Source organism: Eschrichtius robustus, chromosome 20 (assembly GCF_028021215.1).
Source record: "Eschrichtius robustus isolate mEscRob2 chromosome 20, mEscRob2.pri, whole genome shotgun sequence".
Classification (NCBI taxonomy): Eukaryota; Metazoa; Chordata; class Mammalia; order Artiodactyla; family Eschrichtiidae; genus Eschrichtius; species Eschrichtius robustus.
This window is the reverse complement of record NC_090843.1, coordinates 57,677,843-57,701,704: the sequence shown is the minus strand read 5'-3', so window position 1 is coordinate 57,701,704 and position 23,862 is coordinate 57,677,843. Positions and strand designations below refer to the sequence as shown.

At 52.2% G+C, this 23,862-nt stretch overlaps 2 protein-coding genes across 3 annotated transcripts; one reads left to right on the top strand and one right to left on the bottom strand.

Moving 5' to 3' along the window:
- Positions 1-344: 344 nt before the first annotated feature.
- Positions 345-6,340, top strand: YBX2 (Y-box binding protein 2). Its single transcript, XM_068530739.1, has 9 exons — positions 345-627; positions 1,284-1,347; positions 2,774-2,807; positions 3,668-3,757; positions 4,387-4,671; positions 4,826-4,929; positions 5,199-5,376; positions 5,780-5,864; positions 5,962-6,340. The coding sequence occupies exons 1-8, from the start codon at positions 345-347 to the stop codon at positions 5,828-5,830; spliced, it is 1,089 nt and encodes a 362-aa protein (XP_068386840.1). The 3' UTR covers positions 5,831-5,864; positions 5,962-6,340.
- Positions 6,341-6,835: 495 nt separating this feature from the next.
- SLC2A4 (solute carrier family 2 member 4) lies at positions 6,836-12,426 on the bottom strand. 2 transcript variants are annotated; one of them, XM_068529796.1, is made up of 11 exons: positions 12,321-12,426; positions 10,922-11,038; positions 10,641-10,813; positions 10,430-10,554; positions 10,201-10,316; positions 9,938-10,100; positions 9,664-9,851; positions 9,380-9,484; positions 9,130-9,231; positions 8,432-8,635; positions 6,836-7,602 (listed from the first exon to the last, which is right to left on the bottom strand). In XM_068529796.1, the coding sequence occupies exons 1-11, from the start codon at positions 12,351-12,353 to the stop codon at positions 7,384-7,386; spliced, it is 1,545 nt and encodes a 514-aa protein (XP_068385897.1). In that variant the 5' UTR covers positions 12,354-12,426; the 3' UTR covers positions 6,836-7,383. The 2 variants fall into 2 exon arrangements, with proteins under 2 accessions (XP_068385897.1, XP_068385898.1); XM_068529797.1 differs by having other exon boundaries at positions 7,441-7,905.
- Positions 12,427-23,862: the final 11,436 nt, after the last annotated feature.

The window sequence follows — 23,862 nt, the reverse complement described above, 5'->3', positions numbered from 1 at the left end:
GGTCACGTGATGGCAACGGGGCGGGGCCCAGGTGTACTTACGAGGCTGCAGGCGGGGGCCTCGGCCTCCGCGCGAAGTCCAGGAGGCGGGGCAGGCTTGCTGGCCCGGGGGGGGGGGGTAGCTCCGCTAGGATTGGCCTGTGGCCGGGAGGCGGGGCCTGCGCGCGCCGCGGCTGCGGGCTGCGATTGGCCTCGGCTCAGGGCCCGCTGCCGGCGTGCAGGCGAGGCTCGGGGCGCGAGGACCAAGCGGGGCGGTGGGTTCGCGAGCCAGGGGGAGGGGCCGGGCCGGTGGCGGCGGCGGAGGAGGAGGAGGTGGCGGCGGGGGCCGGTACTGGGCCCGGCGGGATGAGCGAGGCGGAGGCGGCAGTGGTGGCGACAGCGGCCCCCGCGGCCACGGTGCCCGCGACGGCGGCAGGGGTGGTAGCGGTGGTGGTTCCGGTGCCCGCAGTGGAGTCACAGAAAGCAGGCAGCGGGGCGGGCGGCGGCGGAGTCGGAGCCGCAGCCGCCTCGGGCCCCGCTGCTGGGACCCCCTCGGCGCCGGGCCCCCGCACCCCTGGCAACCCAGCGACGGCGGCCTCGGGGACCCCCGCGCCCCCGGCCCGGAGTCAGGCGGACAAGCCGGTGCTGGGTGAGGGGCGGGGCGCGCGCCAGGGCTGCTCGAAGGGGGTCGGCGGGCTGGGGGAGGGGCATCGTGGAGCCCGGCGGGGTCCGGAAAGCCGAAGGCCGGTTTGGCTCGAGACTCAAAGGACTAGCTAGGTTGAGGCCAGCGGACCGAAGTGGGTTCCCCTGGTGGGAAATCCTGCAGTTCTTGGGCGGGAGGGTGTGGTTGGTCTGGTAGGGTCTGGCCACGCCCCCGGGGCAGGAGACTTTGGCCTTGATGACTCGGGTTAGTATTAGCTAAATCTCTGAGACCAGGAAGCAAGTGCACTAGTGATCCTTACACTGGGAGGGCTAGAGAGACCCTCAGTTATGACCTGAGGGCGGAACTTCGTGGACCAGGTGAGTACCCGGTTCTAGGTGAAGGGCCTTGATTTGTAGGATGTGAGGAACGTGCCTTAGAATCGGAAGAGTTTTGAAAGCCTGAGCCCCCCTGTATGGGCGCTTCCATTTACGTAGTGGAACTGGGGTAAGAATGCCTTGAAGCTACTGGATGAAACCTGGTTGGCGTGAAGTTAAGCTTAATAGGTAATAGGGAGGTAGACTAGATTTTGGAGTGTCTCAAAACTGAGTCAAACTCCATCTCTTCCCCCATCTTACTGTCCCCACTGCATCCCTGCCTGGCAGCAATCCAAGTCCTGGGCACTGTCAAATGGTTCAACGTGCGGAATGGTTACGGATTCATCAACAGGTATCTGAGGAACCCAGGGAGGGGGTGGAATGGGTGCCTTCCAAACTGGCCTGTGGGACTGGACACCTTTCCAGCCTCATCCCTACCCCTACCAAGGCACATGGTTGCAATGTCCAGCTGACGCTGATTAAAAGTCTTTAACCACAGCACAGATGTGGGCAAGACGAAGCCGCCTCCACATCTTCAAGGGCAGCAGAGGGTTAATGATCTAGGAAGTTGGCAAACCTGGCTCTGACCCTCCCAAGCCTGTCTGGGTCACCTTCTGGTTTAGTTTGCCGCCGCCTTTGTGGCAGAATGTACCTGCTCTCTGTGCCTCCGGGCTGGAATCCTCACTCATTTCCTGTTTAGGACAGCACACTTAGCACTCTCATAACTCATCTCCCTTACGGAGCTGTTAGCTCGTTGAATCAATCCCCCACCTGATGGGACTACGTCCGGTGGGGGTTGGGGAAGGGAGGCGCCAGCACTCAGCCTGAGGCTGCTGCTTTCCTTCAGTTCCGCAGCCCCTCCCACCCCCCGCCCCCCGCCCCCCGCCCCCGCACTGGGCGGTGCCGTAGTGGCGGATTCTGAGCGGAGCCAGGTCTCTCCCAGAGGGCCCTTCCCCAGCCCAGGCACCCTGCCGAGCCCAGACCTCCTGGGAGGTCCCAGTTCCCTCTTAGCAGGCTGACCTTTGTGCAGATCTAAGTGCTTTAAAGCTAGAACACTTGTTCTAGGGAAGGGTCCCTTTCTAATTCTGGAAATGAGGACTCCTGGGAGGTTCTGAGGGAAAACCTCTCCCCTCCCCCATTGGGGTGCTAGGATAAACTGGGGTGATAGGCAAGGTCGTGACAGTTCGAATATTCTCTCTCATCCTTGATCTCTTGGTGTGTTGAGAGGGGGCCTGGGGTTCACCTCCAGGCTGAGAATACAGTTTTGTGGCTGTTTGGAGCAAGTTCTTGACCCATTTTCCCCTCCTCAAACGTATTCTGCACCTCAACTCCTGTCCCCACTTTCTCCCTCCTTGACTATAGAAGGAAGGAAACCGAGTGGAATTTTCCACCCGTGATGTGGGTTGGGGAAGAGGGGTTGTTGGCTGGGGACAGTTATACCCAGCACCACCAGGTTCTAAGGTGCCCCGGGGTAGAGGGTGGAGTGCTCAGCAGGTGAAAGCTGGCCCAGCTCCTTCAAGGTGCCTTTGCCTCCCCCCACAGCCGTTTCCTCGTGAAGCCCAGGTTTTTCATGGAGGTTTTAGGGATATTTGCTTCATACCAGCTTCAGGGGGTCCCCGCTGGCTCTTGTCTCACTCCCTGGGCCCTGTTTCACCCCAAGCTGCCATGGAAGGTGGAGAGGATGGGGCCACAAGTCTTAGGAATGGCAGCTAGGGAGGCTTCAGTGGAGGTGAGCGCCTTACCAAAGTCACCCCCTAACAACCCATCCTGTCCTGCAGGAATGACACCAAGGAGGATGTCTTTGTTCACCAGGTAAGAGCTAGGTTGGCTTTCTGAGGGGAGGAACCCTCCCTCTCTGATGGCTTTTGCCCTTATCCTTAGCAGCACAGATCATGTTTCTCCAGCTTTCACCTCCTACCCGGAAATAGTTCCCCCATCCACCCGCCTCAGGTGCCTGTATTAACTGCATTGGCCCCACTTGTGTTGGGTTGTCTCTGTAAGAAACGTACCTGTTGCCCTCTGGGCCTGGCACGCTCACTACCTACTGGGACCTGTGAACACCCTTGGAATGAATCACAGGCAGTGTCCGAGGGAAAGGACACAGGCTTGCGCTACTTGGGTGCAGTGGTTCTCAAAGTGTGGTCCCTGCAACAGCAGCATCACCTGACATCCAAATTCTCAGGCCCACCTCAGACCTAGCGAATCAATCAGGCTTGGGGGAGGGACCAGCAGCCTGTTTTTACAAGCTCTCCAGGTGTTTGTGATGCACGCACAGTTTGAGAACCACTGCTTTGGTGGAAAGCGCTCTCAGTGGGATTGAGGTAAGAAACACAGTACGTTTTACCCACTTTGCAACTTAAGACTCTCTTGGCTTTTTGTTTTGCTTTTGAGTTCATGTTTCTTGCTTCCCTTCTTGAAATCCTTTAGGGGTCGGGGAGGAGGGAGTGTGTCCTGGGGACCATGGTGAAATGCACAGTTGTTTGAAAGCCCCTAGTTTGTGGCTTTTCCCCTGCTAAACTTTGACTGCCTTCTCCTTGCTCCACCCTCCAGCCCCGACCCACAAGTATTCAATAAAATTTTGAAAAGAATGAAATTGGGTGGTGGACCCAGCAGGGGTGCGAGAGACTCCCGGCTGGCTGTCCTCACCTTTCTCCTGGCCTTTCCCTAACCAGACAGCTATTAAAAGAAACAACCCAAGGAAGTTTCTGCGCAGCGTTGGAGATGGGGAGACTGTGGAGTTCGATGTCGTGGAAGGAGAGAAGGTTCGGGGGCTGCGGTGGGATAGAGAAACCACCAAGCCATGGGAGGGTGGCCTGGAAGTCCCCTGAGGCTCTGGCCTCCTCAGGCCAGCTCTTCCTCTGGCCGAGCAGCCCAGGCTGTAGGACCAGGACTGTGTCCTCACGCAGACCTTGTTGTCCTTAACGCTCTGGCCGCTCCAAGGGATGTCCTAAAGAACGTGTCCCTGTCACCAGTCAGCAGTATCTGGGTTTCTGTGTAGTTCACCAAATACTCCCATGCCTGTTCTCCGCGGGGGGCCCGTGCCCACATTCTCCTCTCAGAATCAGCCCTCCCGGAGATGGACACCTACTGCCAGCCCTCTTTCTCCCTCCCCACCCCCACCCCACCTCCAGGCTAAACCTCAAGAGGGTCCAGTGGCAGCTATTTCAAAAGGACCAGTTGCAGATGTGGCCCCTCCTAGAAGGGTCCGAACACCTGCCACTCCTTCTCTGGGGAGGGTGGAAAGAAGTAGAAGTTAGAGGAACAGGAGGAAAGCTGGAGAGGGGCGTTTAGCTGGAAGGACGGGAAGACAATGATTCAGGCAAGGCTGGGAAGGTTGCGCACCTGTTTTTGGAGCAGGTTCTCACCCGTTCCTCCCCACCTCCCCCCGCAGGGCGCAGAAGCTGCTAATGTAACTGGGCCCGGAGGGGTGCCAGTGAAGGGCAGCCGCTATGCCCCCAACCGACGTAGGTTCCGCCGATTCATCCCCCGGCCCCGCCCAGCTGCCCCGCCACCCATGGTGGCAGAGGCTCCGTCAGGCGGGACAGAACCAGGTCGCGAAGGGGAGCGTGCTGAAGACTCCGGGCAGCGGCCCAGACGACGGCGCCCACCACCCTTCTTCTACCGACGGCGCTTTGTGCGAGGCCCTCGGCCCCCCAACCAGCAGCAGCCCATAGAGGTGAGGGGAACTGGGAACGTGGGAACCAGCTGCGAGAGTTGGTGAGGCTGGAGACCAGAGTCCCCAGACGAAGCAGAATGGTGGCCTGGGAAGACCTGCAGACGCCTGGACAGCTGGTGCCACCCGGCTCACCCGGGCCTTTGTGTGTTCCCAGGGCACTGACGGGGCAGAACCCAAAGAGACAGCCCCATTGGAGAGGGACCAACAGCAGGGAGATGAGCGGGTCCCCCCACCCAGATTCCGGCCCAGGTACCGAAGGTAAGACTCCCTGTCCCGGGCTCTGTCTTCCCCTTCGCCAGCCAGTATGGGGACAGGAGGATGGGAGGGGGATGGCCCTGAAGCCAGTGGTCACGAGAGCTGGGTAGCTGAGCGATCACTGCTGAGGTGCCCAGGGGTTAGCAGGCACTGCTGGGGTGGGGTGGGGATGGAGAGGCAGGCTGGTCCACCTCTGCTGGGTGGCCCTGGGAGGGAGGGACGTGGGCCGCACTGGGCTCCTGTCCCTTCAGGGTCCCTGCTTCTCTCCCCAGGCCTTTCCACCCCAGGCCACCCCAGCAGCCCACCACAGAAGGTGGGGATGGCGAGACCAAGTCCAGCCAAGGCCCCACTGACGGTTCCCGGCCTGAGCCCCAGCGCCCACGGAACCGCCCCTACTTCCAGCGGAGACGGCAGCAGCCCCCTGGACCCGGGCAGCCCACAGCCCCGGAGGTGAGGACCTTGGACTGTCAGTGTGTGGTGGGGGAGAATGAAAGAAAAGGCTGGGGCCAACTTGCCTGTCTCCCTTCTTCCCCCACTTCTGTCTTCTTTTCCTTTCCCTTCCCACTCTTTGTCCCCCTTCTCCTGACCTTGCTCCCACCCACCCTGTTTCACGCAGCCTGAACCCAAGAGACAGTACGCCTGGCGGGCACCCCAACCCACCAGGAAACCCCAGCAGAGGCGGTCGAGCCCACGTCACCCCCTGCAGACTCCCTCTCAGCTCTGCTGGGAGCCCCAGCACCAGCCTGTGGATGTGAACTGGGGGAGGAACGGGAAGAGAAAAGGTGGGAGGAGGTTGAAGTTGGGGGCTCCAAAGGACAAGAGGGTCTCAGTTGACCACCCTTGTTCTCTCTAGACCTCGGCCCCCATCAACAGTGGGGGCCCCCCAACCGCCATACCGGAGTGATTCCAACTCAAAGGACACCCAGAGCCACCATCTGGTGAGTGGCAAGCCCAGGGCGGGTACCAAGAGGGTGGGGTTGGGGCTGGGTGGTGATAAGCTGCCGGTCGTGATTTTTCGGTCTCTCTTCCTCTCAGGTATCTGCCAGTTTTTCCAACTGACCTGTATCCTACCCAGCACCTCCCTCCCCGCTTTCCCACAGTTCATGACATCAAAACACCAGCTTTTCCCCTTTTTCCTGGAGACTCAGGAGGGCCAAAGCAACAGCCTTTGGCTTTTTTTTCTCTCTCTCCCTGACCAAGGGTTAAAGGAAGGGATCCATCGTTATTGTTCAGAGGCACCAACTCCCTCCCCTAAATCAGGCTGAGAAGGAACCAGCCAGCTTTTACCTCTTCCTGGTTGTTTTTCTTTCCCCTCCCAGTTTATTTTTTGTTTCCCCACTACCCCCTACCTCTGAAGCCATTTTATGAACTGTCATGTGCCACCTGAGCCTCCAGTAAAAACAAAAACAGGCTTTCCTGTTGTCTTGGTCTCTGCCTCTTTTCTGTTCAGAGCCTCGCCGGTAACTCCCTGTAGAGGGGGGCGGCGGCAGGGCCTGCGCTCGGATCCTTGTGCCCACGTTTCTAGCTGTACGGCTCTGCAGAAGTGCCTTCATCCCTGTGAAGTTGACTTTTCCCATCTGTGAAACGGGGCTAATGCCTCCCTGGCAGAATGAGTGTTTCCTGAAGTGCCGAGAGCAGCGTCTGGCACCTGCAGCGTCACCTTTCCGAGCATTTACTACCGTTAAGGAAAGCAGTGACTACAACTCTTTAGGTGGGGGGGGTGAGTGAGTGACAGCATCCAGAGGGTTCTGCGGCCTCGAGCTGAGGCAGGATGGAGAGGAGACGGGGGTTGGAGTGGCTATGGTCCCTGCCTCAGCCCATCCCGGAGTGTCTTCGCATGACAGGACGCTCATCTCATACAGTAACTTTATATACGGATCTATATATATATACATTTAGTACAACAGACCTTCAGTTTTTTCTCCCTGCCCCTTCTTTTTCAAACATATACAAAAATATCTGAAGGCTCCTCCCAGCCCAGCGTTCACAGGCAGCCTTTCAAATCCCTCTTTCCCTTAGTTGGTCAAAAGCCTTTGGGTACAACACCCTCCCGGGATGGGAGAGGAGAAAAGAGCTGGGGCCCCCATCTGGCAGCCTTGGGGAGCAGCTGGGGTGGGGCCCGGAACCCTGAGTCTAGAGAGGCGCCTGCTGTCCCTTCCTCTCCCCACATGTGGATGTGTGTTCCCTCTCACCCCGGAAGGCCGAGCAAGAGCACTGAGCCTGCAGTGAGAGAGGTGAGGTTAGATCTTGGGAGGGGTGCGTCCTTTGCCCTGGAGGGGACAAGACAGACCCTCCCCCCCTTTCACCCAGAGTCTGTGGTAAGAATTCAGAGAAAGTGCCAGAGTGGGAGGAGTCCAAGGTGGCAGGAACTGGATATCTCTTCTCCAGTCCTGCTCTTGGTTTCAGTTCATGCCCACCAGAAAGTCAGTCTTAGAGCCTCTCCTCCCTATAATCCCCCTACTCTGGCCGGGGGCAGAAGTACCCTGGAGCTGGGGTGGGGTGCAGGTGGGCTACAGAGGAAGGAGGGGACGAGAAGGGAGAATGGCCCACCCCACGGCCACAGCCTAACCACAACACAAATAATCCAAGAGTCACACGAGGGGAATGAGGGGGGTGCTCAGACCACCCTTCCCTCCAGCTTCCCAATTCCACCAGGCTGCAGGGGGTGTCTCCACCCTGGAAGTAATGGGGAAGAGAGGGTTAAAGTGCTGCAGAGGAAAGGAGGGGGTCTCTGGGCGGGTTGAAGAACTGGCTCTCCCGCCCCTGCTTGGCCCCTCAGTCATTCTCATCTGGCCCTAAGTACTCAAGCTCTGTGCTGGGTTTCACCTCCTGCTCTAAAAGAGAGGGTGTCCGGCGGAAGGCGGCTGAGATCTGGTCAAACGTCCGGCCGCGGGTTTCAGGCACTTTTAAGAAGGTGAAGATGAAGAAGCCAAGCAGGAGGACCGCGAATAGAAGGAAGACGTAGGGACCCATAGCATCCTGGGACAAGTGGAGAAAGAGGTGTTGACAGAGGGGAGGGAACGGGTGGCCTCAGGCAAGCCAGGGACTAAGGCCTTCACAGGGATACTGCACAAAGCAGGTGGCTCCTTTGTGGGGCAAGAGAAATTACCAGGAGAATTTAGTGAGAAAAGAATTATCTGAACCCCAACTCTCCTGGTTTTACCCTCTCTTACCATCCTGAGTCACTGAAGTCAGAGTGGATTCCCGGCCATTTGCAGTATTAATATGAAGTTTGTAATATTACTCCTAGTCTAAGTAAGTTATGCCACTAGTTTGTTAAGAAACCTCTGTTGTTATCCAATCTAGGTCAGTTCCCTTCTTTGATTCTGGTGGAACAGGTGGTCTTCAGGACCCACGTGGTCCACCAAAGTGATCCCCAGACCAGCACTCTATGGGCAGGGGAAAGGGGGAAATGCTGACTGAAAAGCAACTGGGCTAGTTGTGAGTGTGAGTTGCCGTCCTCTGGCTGACCATGTGGGAGATGGGGACAGGGCAGGGGACCTACCGCAACATACTGGAAACCCATGCCAATGATGAAGTTGCATGTCCAGTTGGAGAAACCAGCCACAGCCATGGCTGCTGGGCGGGGTCCCTGGCTGAAGAGCTCGGCCACGATGAACCAAGGGATGGGGCCAGGGCCAATCTCAAAGAAGGCCACAAAGCCAAAGATGGCCACGATGGAGACATAGCTCATGGCTGGAACCTGCTCCTGGGGGCCAGGCAGGGAGGGTGGAGAATTCAGGTCAGGTCTTTCTGGATCTTCCTTTGCCCTCAACCCAGCAAACTGGCATCTACCCCTCTCAGCCGCTCACAGGGGGCCGGCCACCCTTGGTTAGAATAGGTCGTTGAGCATTTGACATTCAGCTGGCTACCCTTTGCCAATTCAGGGCAGAGGGAACATGTGGTCTCCCAGCTCTTATGACTGTGGATTCCCACTTGGTTCTAGAGCTGGGTCCTTAGGAATTATTATTGGTCCTGGGGCTCGACAGGGGCTCTCCTCCCTGGCTGCCAGGATTGTGCTACAGCTTCCACCCAGAGGAGGAAGTGCAGCCTGGGTCCGTCGGTAGCACGGTCCTGGCATACGGCCTGGCCTCAGGATCAAAGGCATGTATGTTGAGGCATGGCCCTGGCTGCCTACAGAGCCCCTTGGGGCAGTTCCCCTGGGTTGGGCCGCGGGTCCCCTTCCCTCTCCCTAGGCCTCACCAGCAGAAGCAGAGCCACGGTCATCAAGATGGCACAGCCACACATGCCTGCCAGGCCCAGGAGTTGGAGGGTCCGGCGCCCAGCCCGTTCCACCAAGAACACCTGAGGGGAGAGTCAGGGCTTGCAAGGGGCCTTTAAGGCTTGGGAAGTGGGAGGGGTTAGGTGGGTGGGGCCAACCAAGAGCTGGACCTCCAGGACGCCCAGGGATGTGAAACCAATGGTGGGGGCCCTTCCAGAGGCCAGCAGTTACCGAGACCAAGGTGAAGACCGTGTTGACCACACCGGCTCCGATGGTGGCGTAGGCTGGTTGCCCTACCCCCGCCGTCTCGAAGATGCTGGTTGAATAATAGAAAACCTAGAGGTGGGCGAGAAGAAAAGGGGATGGCAGGGATGGGTCCCTGGGTCCCTCCCTCCCTTGCAGCCACTCCAAGCTGGACCGACCCTGAATTTTAATGGAGGGGGCGTGCTCCCTCCTTCCCTCCTCTCAGGCTCTTCCCTGACCCTTGCCTTTCCTGGAGGCTGCTGCATACGTACTGCGTTGATGCCCGACAGCTGCTGGCTCAGCTGCAGCACAATTGCAATGACGAGGGGTTGCCGGTGGATGTGGCTGCCCAGGAGCTGGAGCAGGGACAGTGGCCGCTCACGCTCCAGCTTCCGCTTCTCCTCCTTCAGCCCAGCCAGCGCTTCAGACACGTCGGCCTGGCCTGTCAGGCGCTTCAAACCTGGAGGTGAGGAGGGTCAGGTCTGAGAGGGTAGGGAGGGGGCCTGGGAGGAGGACAGGCTCCAGCAAGATGGCGCGGGAGCTCACTCTTTCTGGCGGGCCCCTCCAGGTTCCGGATAATGTAGAGGTAGCGGGGGCTTTCTGGGCAGAAGGGCAGCAGGACCAGCTGCAGGAGGGCAGGCAGCATAGTGATGCCCAGGAGTAGTGGCCATAGTGTAGCAGTGCCCAGTATGGACTCCAAGCCCAGCACCTGTGGCAGAAGGGTGGGAAGGAGGGCAGGCCGTTCAGCCTGTCCCCAGAGCCCCACCCCAACCCCCTGCCCAGCCTCCCGTGAGGCCAGGTCCAGTCACCTGGGCGATCAGGATGCCAATGACGATGGCCAGTTGGTTGAGTGTCCCCAAGGCGCCCCGCAGGTGAGTGGGGGCGATCTCCCCCACGTACATGGGCACCAGCCCTGACGTCAGCCCTGGGCAGAGGGAAGGAGAGAGCTTCTGAGGGCAGCTGCCCACTCTGACCCCCAAGCCCAGGGAGAGTGAAGGAGAGCAAGGCACTGGGCGCGACCACAGTGCCCGCGGGTACCTGAGTAGGCGCCAATGAGGAACCGTCCAAGAATGAGCAACTCGTAGGAGGCAGCCGCCTTGGCCAGGCCCATGAGGGCGCCCCCTAGCACTGCCAGGGTGTTGTTGAACAGCATTGCCCTCTTCCTGGCAGGCAAAGAGTGGGGCTGTGAGAGTTAGGGCACTGGTACTCTGGCTCCCTTCCTGTTCTCCCTTGCCCTCCAGCCCCATACCTTCCCAGCCACTGAGAGATGACGCCAATCAGGAAGGAGGAGATCATGCCACCCACAGAGAAGATGGCCACGGAGAGAGCCCAGAGCATGGTGAGGGTGCCTGGTGGGATGGAGCCGGGTCCCTCAGGCCCCTGCCTCCCCAGCCACGTCTCATTGTAGCTCTGTTCAATCACCTGGGGGACAGCACAGGAGTTATTCCCTGCAGACTCCTCCCTCTCTGCTCACCCCCAACACCCCCTGCCTTGTCTGGGCACCCCACTCTGCCGGCTGTAGCCCCTCACCTTCTGGGGGGCATTGATGACCCCGATGTTGTAGCCAAACTGCAGGGAGCCGAGCACAGCGGAGAATACGGTGAGGACCAGGGTCCCAGTGACTCGTTGCTGGGGGGGCTCCCCATCCTGGGCAGGCGGAAGCAGAGAGGAGGCATATCACATGGAATCATGGCATCTTTTCTTCCTCCAGGGGCCCAGGCCCAGCAGGAGCCTTGAGATGCTGGGGTCCATCCAACATGTTGGGCGAGGGAAAGTGGGCCATATTAGGAATCGCTTGAAGATCTCAACGTAAACAAGAGCAGGAAGAACCCGAGAGTACCAGGGCATGGAGGAGAAACTGATGTTTGAGTCCAGTAGGCAGAGAAATGTTTGAGGACCTGGGTCTCACAATTTCTCTGTGACCTTGGGACAGGCTTGGCCTTACAAGACCTGAGTTCAGATTTGTGTGACCTTGGGTAAGTCACTGCCCCACTCTGAACTGGGGAGATAGGGGTGATGTTGCCTAATTTGCCTACCTGTCAGTGAAAGTGTGAAAATCAAAATCAAACGTTAACAGTGTCCCCAACAGTGCTGGTTTTATAAAGTGACAAGTGCATTATCGTCATCAGCCTCTGTCCTCTCCCCTCCCATCTGGGGGTTCTCTCCGCGGGCTCCCGGAAGCCCCCAACAGGCTCAAGAAAGGCAATTCCCAAAAGGACATCGAGGTCATTCCTCCTGGCCTATGGCCTTCTCTGTCTCCGCCCCAGCTTCCCTTCCCCCTCTAAGCTGCGACGAAGGGCAGGGGGCCATGCTGGCTTTTGCCTGGGAGAGCCTTGCCCAGGGGATGGGGGCGGGAAGGTGGTATGAGGTGCGGTAGCGGTGGTGGCTCATCGCTGGCGGCACAGACTGTCTCCAAACGGAAACCTGAGCTGGGGGAGGAAGGGCTGACACTCCCCTCTACCCCTCCACCAACCGTGGGGCGAGGGAAAGTTCAGCGTCCTGGAGGACTGCCAAGAGTGGGGGGGGGGGGCCTACGGAGAACCTCCGGTCCTCGAAAAATTTTGGGCGAGCCGAGACAGACGGACAGCTGCTGGAGGGCAAGACCCGCCTGGATCTGCTTTCTTGAGGGCAGAGTGTCCACGATCCCGGCGCAACTCGCTGCCAACTAGAGAAGGGAGCGAACCCTGGACTCGCAGAATCCAGCCTTGGTCCTAGCTCCCGAATAATCCCCCAGACCCGCTATGCCTCTTGGAGGGACTGGAATCCGACCGTCACGGGTTGTCCAGCCCGGCTATAAATAGCCAGTCCCCCACCCCCCCCACCCCCTGCGTCTGCGCAAGGACCGCCCCCTAGCTGACCCCAACCGCGACCCCAGCCCGAGAAAAGCGGGACCCGTGTCCGCGTCGCGCCCCCGCATGCCAAACCCTACTTCGGAGCCGATCTGTTGGAAGCCCGACGGCATCTTGTCTTAGGAACTGGAGACGCACGAGCTGCCGTAGATGAGAGGGAGGCGACTAGGGGTCTGCGGCCCTAGCCTTGGCGGGCAGAGGGAGCGGGGGCGATGGGGGTCGCGGAGCTTTGTGCGGATGGCGAGCCTGGCGGGACCCACAGCCACAAGCCGAGGAGCCAGAGAGCAGCTCCCGGGGATCTGGCTGAGCCTGGCCGGCTGGGGAAAGACCCGAAGAGCAGCCCCGGCTGTCCCCAGGGCCACGCCTTTCACAGCACCCATTGGCCAGGAGCCCGCACACCCCAGAAGGCCACGCCCCTCCCTGAGGCTGAGAGTTTGGCACCTGCTGTAGGGTAGGCTAGCGAGGCCACGCCCGTCAGCGTGCCCGGCGAGACGCGCCCCTCGGGTTCCCGCCGGCCTCCGGCCCGGATGTTTTGAAAAGGGGGTCCTGGGACCCTTGGAGGCCAAGTTCCCCTCAGTGTGAGGACTCCGCCCACCGCCCAAGGTTCGGGGCTGAAGAAGCGACTTCAAAGCCCTGCGCGGCGGCTCGAGACGGCGGGGTCCGAGAGGAAGGGACGGACCAGGTACACTTGCCCGGGAGAGAACTCGGGCCCGGAACTGCGCGAGCCGGCGCGCGGGGTGGGTGCGGAGCAATGGCCTGGAGTAACCCACAGTGGTTATTTTTAGCTCCCACATTGGGAGACGCCAAATGTCAGGTCCCGGGTGTCCCGGCCGGTCCCGGGCGGGGGAGGGCAGGGAGACGGAGCCTTAAAGGATCCGCGACACGCTTCCCACGCGGAGATGGCCTTGGGCACAGGAAATTCCGTTCCTAGCGGGTCGGGTGTCTGGTCTTGGTGGTTCTCTTTCCATGCATCCCTGCTCTGGGCACTGTCTATCTGGCCCTTCCCCTGCACCGGTTCCCCACGTTGGTTCCTGGAGGCGGCCCGAGGGACAGGTGGTCACACCAACCACGTCACCAGTCCTGAGGCTCCTGAGCCGCCAAGAATGTGCTGGCCGCGTGGACGACTTGGACACGCTCTCTAGAGGTCGCTTCGGGTTTGAATCCCCAGCTAAATCCTGCCCAGCGAGGAGGGCGCGACCTAGAGGTGGCGAGTCCCCAGAGCAGCGGAACACTCCGAGTACAGAGAGCGCGCGTCTGGAAAAACGGGACTCGGAAGCGCGGGGCTTTAGTGCCACCTGGAGGGAGAACGCGGATCCGCAGCGGATCGGGCCAGGGTGGTCTCCGGCCCACTGTCCCCGTCATTCTACCTCTAAGGCTTCCATTACTTCCAGCCCAGGCCTCTTTCTGGAGCTCCAGATCCGACTGTTCAGCAGCCGCGTGGGTGGGCAGCTCACATGATCAGCGTGTCCAAACCTGCTCCTCCTGCTAACTTCCTCATCCCAGTGAATGGTCCTATTAGCCATCCTGTCACTCCTATCAGAAGGAGGAAGTCATGCTTGATTTCTCCTCTCCTGCACCCGCCCACCCTCCCTTTATCCAGTTAGTTATCAGCGTTGGTGTTTTGACCTCCTAAACTCTCATATTCATCTGATTTTCTCCACCTGTACTGTTGCCACTTTGGTCCGGACCACCATCACCCTGACTGGTCTCCCTGCTCCTCCTCTTCCCCAGCAGGGAGGGCAGAGTACCATACAAAACAGTCCAACCTCTCACTCACGCTCCCCCCAAAAGTCTTTGTTGCCTACTGTCAAGTTCAAACCCCTTTTCAGAGTGAACAAAACCTCCTGCCTTTCCTCTTCTATCTCTGCCTCACGTTCTGTCCTCTCCCCTCGAGTTTTAGTCAATTCCTAACTACTTCTTGTACCTAGAACACACTGCTGTTTCACTCCTTGGTGCCTTTGCCATGCTAATCCCTCAGTCTGCAATACCAGAGGACTCCTATTCATCCTCCAAAAAAAGCTCACCCTCTCTGTGATACCTTCCTTGGCCTTCCTCCAGAAATCCATGTGTCCCCAGGACTTCCCTGGTGGCACAGTGGTTAAGAATCTGCCTGCCAATGCAGGGGACATGGGTTCGAGCCCTGGTCCGGAAAGATCCCGCATGCCACGGAGCAACTAAGCCCGTGTGCCACAACTACTGAGCCCGCGCGCCTAGAGCCCATGCTCCGCAACAAGAGAAGCTCCCGCTCGCCACAACTAGAGAAAGCCTGCGTGCAACACAGCGAAGACCCAACACAGCCAAAAATAAATAAATAAATTTATTAAAAAAAAAAAATGTCCATGTGTCCCCAATATAGTGTACTGTCATCATTTCTTCTCTGCACCTTAACCTTGAGGACAGATGATCATCTTGTTTACCTCTGTATCCCCAGCACCCAGCCTAGGGGTGGGCACTCAGTAAATGTTTGTTGAACGAATGGAATGAGGGTCTGCTCCTGATGGCCAAGAATGCAGATTAGGGAGCAATCACAAAGCGGGGAAACCTTTGGTGAATGGCTCCACATATCTGACCAAGGGGATGTAGATGAAGAACTAAGGTCTGCTGGTTGAGGAGAACCAATCATTTATGAGCAGAAAGGAGCAGAAGCGATTGATGGAAGCGGAGAGGGACCGGTCAGGAAGGTAAAAGGAAAGCCAGGGATGCTGGAATACCACAAAGGGAGGAGGGCAGGGAGAGAGGAAAAGCCAAGAAGGGTGCCAAGAGGAAAAAAGGGAGTTGGGGGAGGCACAGATTGGGGGCAGATGATAAGTCAGTGTAGCAGGTGGAGTGCAGGGCTGGGGTCTGTCCTGGCACTCAGGGCACGGCACATTCCTGATCTCATTCAGATGCTGTGTTCTGACGCTTCCAGGAGTTTAAACCGCAGAGAAAGTGGAATCAAGGAAAGCAAGTCAGAGCTAGATACAGGAGACAGAGTAGAGTATGGAGAGAGAGATGGAGGAGTAGAAGAGACAACAGGAGTAAGGAGAGACAGTTGGGAGGGAGGAAGAAAAATGGCTGGGACAGTGAGAGAAAGAGGTCGATTGAGAGAGGATGGAAAAGGAAGGAGAGAGACACAGGATACAAGTGGGCACTTCGCACTGGAGCCTGTGTGTGTTGATTTGCCTAGAAATTAATCTTTGGCCCGTTTGATCGCAGAACCAGTTGTAGCCCTTCCTAAGCTCTGCCCTATGTCATGGGGAGCTGATCCCTGTGGGCTTTTGTTTTCAAGCTCCTGTGTTCACTGCCTTCTGGCCTGGTGCAGCCCACAGTAGGTAAGAGATTGGAGGGCAGGAGAAAGCCAGGATATTTCTTCCCTCTCTCTGCGTCCAGCTCCTACTACTCTACAGGCCCACTTTGCTTCCAGCTTCTGGAGGGAAACCTTGGACGGCTGAGCTCCAGCAATGCCATCTCCTCCCTTTGTCCCGTCACTGTTTTTGTCAATATATGAGGGTCTCAGGTACAGAGGATTGAATTAATGACACAGTTCTTGGTACATTATCCTCACTGATCTATGTCTTATCTTGCTTTTATTTAAAAAGTTATTCTCTTTTATTTCCACACCCATTTCTCATTTGTCCTTCCTCAAAAGACAACCATTCCAATGTATTTAATGCTCACCTGCAAAACATGAATTGTTTTGCGTGCACACATTTTTAATTTATGTACATAGCATCTGGTTATATATTTCAATCTGATCTTACTTATTTTCAGTAAGCACTATGTTTTAAAAACCCATTCAGGGAATTCCCTGGCGGTCCAGTTGTCAGGACTCTGAGCTTCCATTGCAGGGGGCATGCGTTCGATTCCTGGTCAGGGAACTAAGATCCCACAACCTGCAGGGTGCAGCCAAAAAAAAAAAAAAAACCCATTCATGTTCTATAATTATCAAAGTTATTGTTGTATAATTAATGTATTGCATTATTTATTTATTGCATAATTTATTGTTGCATTATACTCCACAATGTCAGTCATCCCATTGATAAGCACCCATGTCACCTCCACTTCCCAACCACAACAAATAACATGGCAGTGAACATTTTCATACAAGGCTCTTTATGGGGGATATGTCTCTGCCTCTGCCTAGGTCTTTGTCTTTATTTATATCTATCTCCACCGAGCAGAATTGCTGAGTCATAGGGTATACTTACACCTAATTTGATTAAGAGCTACCAGCTTGCTCATAAGAATGACAATCACAGTCTCCACTTCCATCAGCAGTTTGGGAGGGTTTCACTACCACCACAACCTCTCAGGCAGCATACACCCAGAGCAGCATAGTTAAGAGTATGCATAGGTAAGAGCCCAAACTGCCTGAGTTTGAGTCCCAGATCTGATATTTACTAACTTCGTGCCCTTGGGAAAGTTACCTAAGCTCTTTGTGCCTTGTTTACCGCATCTGTAAAATGAGAAGGGAGATAATAATAGTATCTACATCTTAGGGTTTTAATGCAGATGAATAATGTAATAGTCACATAGTGCTTAAAATAGAATTGAATACGGTTGGTTTTGTTTTTTAAAACAGCTCTATTGAGATATAATCGACAAACAATAAACTGCACATATTTAAAATGTACAATTTGGGGACTTCCCTGGTGGCGCAGTGGTTAAGAATCCGCCTGCCAATGCAGGGGACACGCGTTCGAGCCCTGGTCTGGGAAGATCCCACATGCCGCGGAGCAACTAAGCCCGTGCGCCACAACTACTGAGCCTGCGCTCTAGAGCCCGAGAGCCACAACTACTGAGGCTGCGAGCCACAGCTACTGAAGCCTGCGCGCCTGGAGCCCATGTTCCGCAACAAGAGAAGCCACCGCAATGAGAAGCCCGCGCACTGCAATGAGAAGCCCACGAACCGCCACGAAGAGTAGCTCCTGCTCACCACAACTAGAGAAAGCCCATACACAGCAACGAAGACCCAACACAGCAAAAAAAATAAAGAAAAAGAAAAAAGAAAAAAAATTTTTTCAATGAAAGAAAATGTACCATTTGGTAAGTCAAAAGATTTTTTTAATTGACATATAACTGACAGGTAACATTAATTTCTGGTGTATAACATCATGATTCTATATTTGTATATATTGCGAAATGATTACCACAGTAAGTCAGGTTAACATCCATAATTTGATAAGTTTTGACATATGTATACACCCATGAAACTCTCCCCAGAATCACAATAATGAACACATCCATCACCCGCAGTGTTTCCTTGTACCTCTTTGTAATTCCTCTCTTCAGCCTCTAGGCAACCACTGATCTGATTTTGGTCATTATAGGCCAGTTAGCATTTTTTAGAATCTTATGCAAATGGAATCATACAGAGCGTACTCTTTTTGTCTGGGTTTCTTTTACTTACTGTAATTATTTTGAGATTCATGTATGTTGTTGCGTGTATTACGAGTTCATTCCTTTTTGTTGGGAAATATCATTGATTTGATTATCAATAGTAATTAGTTTGATTATCCATTCACCTGTTGATGGATATCTGGGTTATTTCCAGTTTGGGGCCATTACAAATAAAGCTGCCAGGAACATTCACACACAAGTCTTTTTAAGGACATGTATGCTTTCATTTCTCTTGGAAAATACCTAGGAGTAGAACAGCTGGATTATACGATAGGTGTATGTGTAACTTTTTTTTTTTTTTTTTTTTTTTACTAAGCCAGGCTTTTACTGCTCACAAGGTCATTTCTTATGAGTTGCAAACAATTTTTCCCTATATTTCCCCCACTCAATCTGGGCTGCCACAATCAGACAGACAGAAAGTGCCAGGACACTTTTTTCTTGCATCTGTAGTGGAAACCTTAGCAGCAGACAGTAGTGTGTAATTTTTTATGAATCGGCCAAACCGTTTTCCAAAGTGGTTGTCCCATTTTACATTCCCACCAGCAATGTCTGAAAGTTCCAGTTCTTCCACACCCTCACCAACACTTAAAATGGTCAGTCTTTTAAAATTCAGAATGGGCTATATGAGATTTTAATCAAATGAGAATTTGCTTTGATTTCTAATATTTGTCAGTTCAGTAGGTGAAAGGTGATATCTTACTGCAGCTTTCTCTGATTACTTACGGCTTAGAGCATCCCTTTAAACACTTGTTAGCACTTTGGCTGTCTGTTTTCTGCAGATTCCCTCCTTGTATTCTCTGCCCATTTTCTCTTGGAATATTTTTCTTGTTGATGGGCAAGACATTTAAACAAATAATATCAGTTCTTTGTCAGATTTGGACATTGCAAATATTTTCTCTTGTATCGGCTGCCTATTAATTTTTCTTCGGTGAACTTCATTTAATAGAAATCCTTAAATTTGGTGTAATCAAAATGACCAATTTTCCCTTTAGGGTTTGTGATTTTGAAATTTTGCCTATGTTCTTTTCTATTTCTGCATCACAAATTCATCTTTTCTTCCAATAACTTTATAGTTTTATTCTTCATATTTAGGTCGTTTTAATCCATCTAGAGTTCATCCTTGTTTTGGGTGTTAGGGATCCAATTTATTTTTCTCACATTGAGCCACATTTACCACATGTCCGATTCTGATATCTACAAGTGTCTGTCTCTGGTATTCTGTTCCATTGGTGTATCTGTCCTTGCACTAATACTACACTGTTATTGTTGCTGGATGCTTTGTAGCAAGTTTAAATTTCTGGAAGGGCAAGATCCCTCTTGTTACTCTTACCACTCAGTGTCAACTTTTTTTAAAATTAATTAATTTATTTAGGCTGCGCTGGGTCTTAGTTGCAGCACGTGGGATCTTCATCGTGGCATGTTTAGTGAGGGATCCTTAGTTACGGCATGCGCACTTCTTAGTTGTGGCATGTGAACTCTTAGTTGCAGCGTGCATGTGGGATCTAGTTCCCCGAGCAGGGATCGAACTTGGGAGCGTGGAGTCCTACCCACTGGACCACCGGAGAAACCCTCCCTCTCAGTGTCAACTTAACCATTTGTGGTTTTTTGGTTTTTTGGTTTTTTTCTTATTGCTCCAAACAAATTTGAGGGTAAACTTATCAAGATCTTTCAAAAAAAAACCCCCCAAAACAAAAAACAACCACCAGATGAATTTTTATGGGTAATATATCAAATTGTAAGTTATTCTGGGGACAACTGGTATCTTTATAATGTTAAGTCATCCCTTTTAAGAGCATGGACTATCTCTCTGTTTATTCAAGTCATCTTCTATGTTTTTTAGTAGAATTAAATTTTTTCTTCCACTGAGGTCTTATGAATACTTGGTTCCCTAGATGCTTCATAATTTTTGTCAGTGATGCAAACTGAGTGTTGTTTTTTAAATGACATTTTCTAATCGGTTATTGCTTGTGTAGTAAAATACTAGTGACTCTTTTTGTAGGTTCATCTTGTATGCAGCGACCTTGCTGAACATCACTGATGGTTCTAATAGACTGTCTGTTGATTCTATCCCATTTTCTAAGTAGATGATAATATCATTTGCAAATTAGTTTTTTAAAAATATTTATTTAGTTAGTTAGTTGCACTGGGTCTTAGTTGTGGCAGGCGGGCTCCTTAGTTGCGGCTCGCTGGCTCCTTAGTTGTGGCATGCATGTGGGATCTATTTCCCTGACCAGGGATCAAACCCAGGCCCCCTGCATTGGGAGCACGGAGTCTTAACCACTGCACCACCAGGGAAGTCCCTACAGATCAGTTTTATTTCGTCCCTTTCAATCTTTGCACCATGTATTTCTTTCACTTCCTTGTAGTATTGATCAAGACTTCCAGGACTTTGTCAGGCAAAAAGGGTAACAGTGGACATCTTTGTCCTTTTCCCAATCACAAAAAACATGAGTCTAAAATTTCTTCATTAAGTATAAGAATTTCCTCTGTAATCTTTGTTTGCTAAAACTTCTTATCATAAGTAGGTGTTGAACCTTATCAAATTCTTTTTAAAATTATTGAGGTAACCATATATATTTTTTCTCTAATCTATTAATGTGGTAAATTACATTGATGGATTTTCTAATATTGAAACACTTGCATTCCTGGGATAAACTGTTCTTGTTCGTAATGTATTACTCTTTAAATACATTTTTTACATTTGGTTAAGTAATATTTTATTAATGATGTTTGCATCTGTATTTATAAATGAAATGAGCCTATAATACTTATATTACCCTTAACTGATTTCAGAGGCAAGAGTAACGTAGCCTCAGAAAATGAGTTGGTCACTTTTTCACTCCTTCTCCAGATCTGTATCTCAAAATGCACTCCAGGCTGAACCACAGGAGATTATCTGGACCAGCATCCTGTTTCCTAAGCAGGCAAAATATTATCATTCCTATTTTATAGATGAGGCAATTGAGGCCCAAGACTAAATTCCTGAATGGGGTGGAATTAGAACCTGGAATATTTTAACTGCCTTGGGTGTATAACTTCTTGGTCTGACCAGTAAAATAATCACCAGTGACCTATATAATAATGAGTTTTTGAGTTATAATACATAATATTAAAATAACATTGTAAGTTTCCAGAGTTCACTTATTTATCAGTTTTTTTCAGAACTCAAAACATATTTTCCCATAGAAATAAACAAGTTGGTAGGGTTTCCATATCAGGTTGCCTACCTCATATGGTGTAGGTCCCCTAACCTGATCCAATATTCCAACCAAATTTGGTCTTTCAAATTCTTCCACTGTGACTGCTGGACTCAACATCTGTCAACATCCTTATATGCCAGCCTCTTCTCTGAATGTTCCTTTCTGAAACCTGGCTGTCTTGGAGGACACACTTCCTCGGCAGCCCTTCTTTTAAATTAAATTAAATTAATTTATTTTTTGCCACGCTGCATGGCATGTGGGATCTTAGTTCCCCAACCAGGGATCAAACCTGCATCCCTTGCAGTGGAAGCACGGAGTCTTAACCACTGGAGCGCCAGAGAAGTCCCAGCAGCCCTTTTAATAAAGGCCTATTTTTGGTCCTACTTCATATACCTCAGGGTCTGGAGCTGGGAGTATTGATCCTCAATGCTACTTTAGACCATTATTCTTCCTTCATCCTTCAAAATCCTCTGCTCCTATGATGTTCATCTCTGGAAGTATAACGCCCACTACCTCTAATTGTTGCTGGGGTCTTCCAGCCTGATCCTTCACCCACATTCACTGACAACTTTAGCACCTGGCTCATCGTCTTCCTCTTTACACCTATGTTCTCATCATCATTGCTGTTGACTTCAAAGCCCACCAGGGTACTCCACCGACTTAGTCTGTCAGCCCTCAGTCTCCTCTCCAGTGACCTTTCTCTTCAGCCCACCCTCAGGCCCTTACTCATGACTTTGTCAACTCCTAAAACACCCTCTTCCAGTTTATTGAATTCAAGCCTCGCACCTCTTATGATCACCTCCTAGCCTTCCGGGTCATCTACTCATGTATCCCTACTCCTTTCACTTCATGGAGACCTTGAAACCATTGACCCAATCAGTTTTTCACTATCCACCGACACCGACTCCTTTTTATGTTTACTCTCTTTTATACCCAATTTACATCCATGATCTAGCACATAATCACTCTCATGCAAATACCTTAAAATCCCTTCTCTCTGTTTTTTTTTCTTTTCTTTTGGATTCTCAGTTCCCTGACGAGGGATTGAACCCGGGCCACAGCAGTGAAAGCCCAGAATCCTAACCACTAGTCCACCAGGGAACTCCCCCTTCTCTCTCTTTTTAGCAAAATCCCAATCCTGGTTAATTCCAACCATCCATCCACTGGCTCCTTGCACCCAACTCTTTACTTGAAGGCTACTAGAGCAAAAAATCCACAATGATGCTGACAGGTCACGCTTTAAATCAGTGGTTCTTAACTGGGACCAATTTTGCTCATCTCCTCACTGGGACATCTGGCAATGTCCGAAGACATTTTTAAAAATTTTATTTTATTGAAGTATAGTTGATTTACAATGTTGTGTTAATTTCTGCTGTACAGCAAAGTGATTCAAATACACACACACACATGCACATATTCTTTTCCATTATGGCTTATTACAGGATATTGGATATGGTTCCCTGTGGTATACAGCAGGACCTTGTTGTTTATTCTGGAGACATTTTTGATTGTCACACTGGGGTGCTGGGGAGCGTTCTACTGGCATCAAATCAGTGGAAGTCAAGGGTGCTGTTAAATATCCTATGATGCACAGGACAGTCACCCATAATAAAGAATTATCTGGCCCCAAGTATCAATAGTGCTGAGGCTGAGAGATCCTGCTTTAAGTTAATACAACAAGTCTCAAAGGGACAATCGACACAGGGTCTTAGCACTTGCTGTTCCCTCTGCCTATAATATGGTTCTCCCCTGGCTGGCTCATTATTTAACAGTCCCTTCCTAGAAAGGTCTCCCTGACCTCACTCTGGAGTGGACCCAACCTCATCCATCACATTACCCTATTTTATTGCCTTCAAAACATGCACCATTTTTATGTCTTTACTGCCGGCTTCCTCCCTCTAGAATCTAAGTTACCTGAGTGCAGTGTCCTCTTGTTTTTTGTTTTTCTTCTCTTTGGCTGCACTGCCTGGCATTCAGAACTTCCCTGACGAGGGATTGAACTCGTGCCCCCTGTAGTGGAAGTGCGGAGTCTTAACCACTGGACCACCAGGGAAGTCCGCAGTGTCCTCTTGTTTATAGCTGTAGCCCCCGTGTCAAGCATGGTGCCTGGTACATTACATAGGGACTCAGACAATTTCTATTTGTCAAACAGGTGGATGAAATCTTGTTAATTTGCAATTTAGTCATTCATTCATCAACTATTTATTGGTGATAGAATTCAGACACATCTCTGCCCTCTTGGAACCTATAGTACAGTGGGGAGACTGACACTGAGTAAATAATCACACAAGGTAAATAGTTTCTAACCATGATAAGAGCTTTGAAAGTAAAGTACATGTAGCGGTGAGAGCATTCAGCAGGTGATCTGACTCAGCCTGGGATGGGGTAGTCAGGCCAGGCTTCCCAGGAGAAGTAATATTTGAGCTGAGAGCTGAAGGATGAGTCGGTTAGCAAGGTAGAGGGAGGTTGGGTGGGGTAGATGGAGATGAGCACCCAGGCATAGAGAACAGAGTGCAAAGGCACTGTTGTGGGAAGGCACATAGCACGGTTCAGGAAGTGTGGCTGACGCACAGAGTCTGGTAAGCCAGTGTGGCATTTATTTGCCAAATCCAGTGCAGCAATAGGAGCAAAAGTGTGCCATTGGAAGATTTAAGGATTTTAAAGAGGAAGTGACAAGATTTAAGTTGATTTGGGAAAAAAAAAAGTCACTTCCGGAGAACAGATTTTAGAAGGACAAGCAGGGAAGCAGGGAGATTGGTTTGGAGGCAGTTGCAGTGTCTAGGCAAGAGGTGATGGTGGCTTGGCCTGAGATGGTCTCAACTTGGAGAGGAGCTGGATATACTTACGTAATGAGAAACATGGAATTTCAGAGCTGGAAAACACCTGAAAAAAAACCAAAACAAAACCTCACCATTAATCAAAAGGTAGAAAAATTAAAATGAATAATAAAGAGTTCATTAAAGTCTGCATTTTATAGAAAAGCAGGTTAATTAGCTGAGCATGAAGGGCCCTTTAATATTTTTATCGAATAAAAGAAGGAAAG

Bases quoted from the DNA above. Each gene is read 5' to 3' on its own strand.
- SLC2A4 (XM_068529796.1), bottom strand. From the start codon at position 12,353: ATGCCGTCGGGCTTCCAACAGATCGGCTCCGAA. The intron at 10,814-10,921 runs GTGAGGGGCTAC...GCTGTCCCCCAG, and splicing joins TCATCAATGCCCCCCAGAAG to GTGATTGAACAGAGCTACAA. The intron at 9,852-9,937 runs GTGAGCTCCCGC...CCTCACCTCCAG, and splicing joins GGAGGGGCCCGCCAGAAAGA to GTTTGAAGCGCCTGACAGGC.
- YBX2 (XM_068530739.1), top strand. From the start codon at position 345: ATGAGCGAGGCGGAGGCGGCAGTGGTGGCGACAGCGGCCCCCGCGGCC. The intron at 3,758-4,386 runs GTTCGGGGGCTG...CTCCCCCCGCAG, and splicing joins ATGTCGTGGAAGGAGAGAAG to GGCGCAGAAGCTGCTAATGT. The intron at 4,672-4,825 runs GTGAGGGGAACT...GTGTGTTCCCAG, and splicing joins ACCAGCAGCAGCCCATAGAG to GGCACTGACGGGGCAGAACC.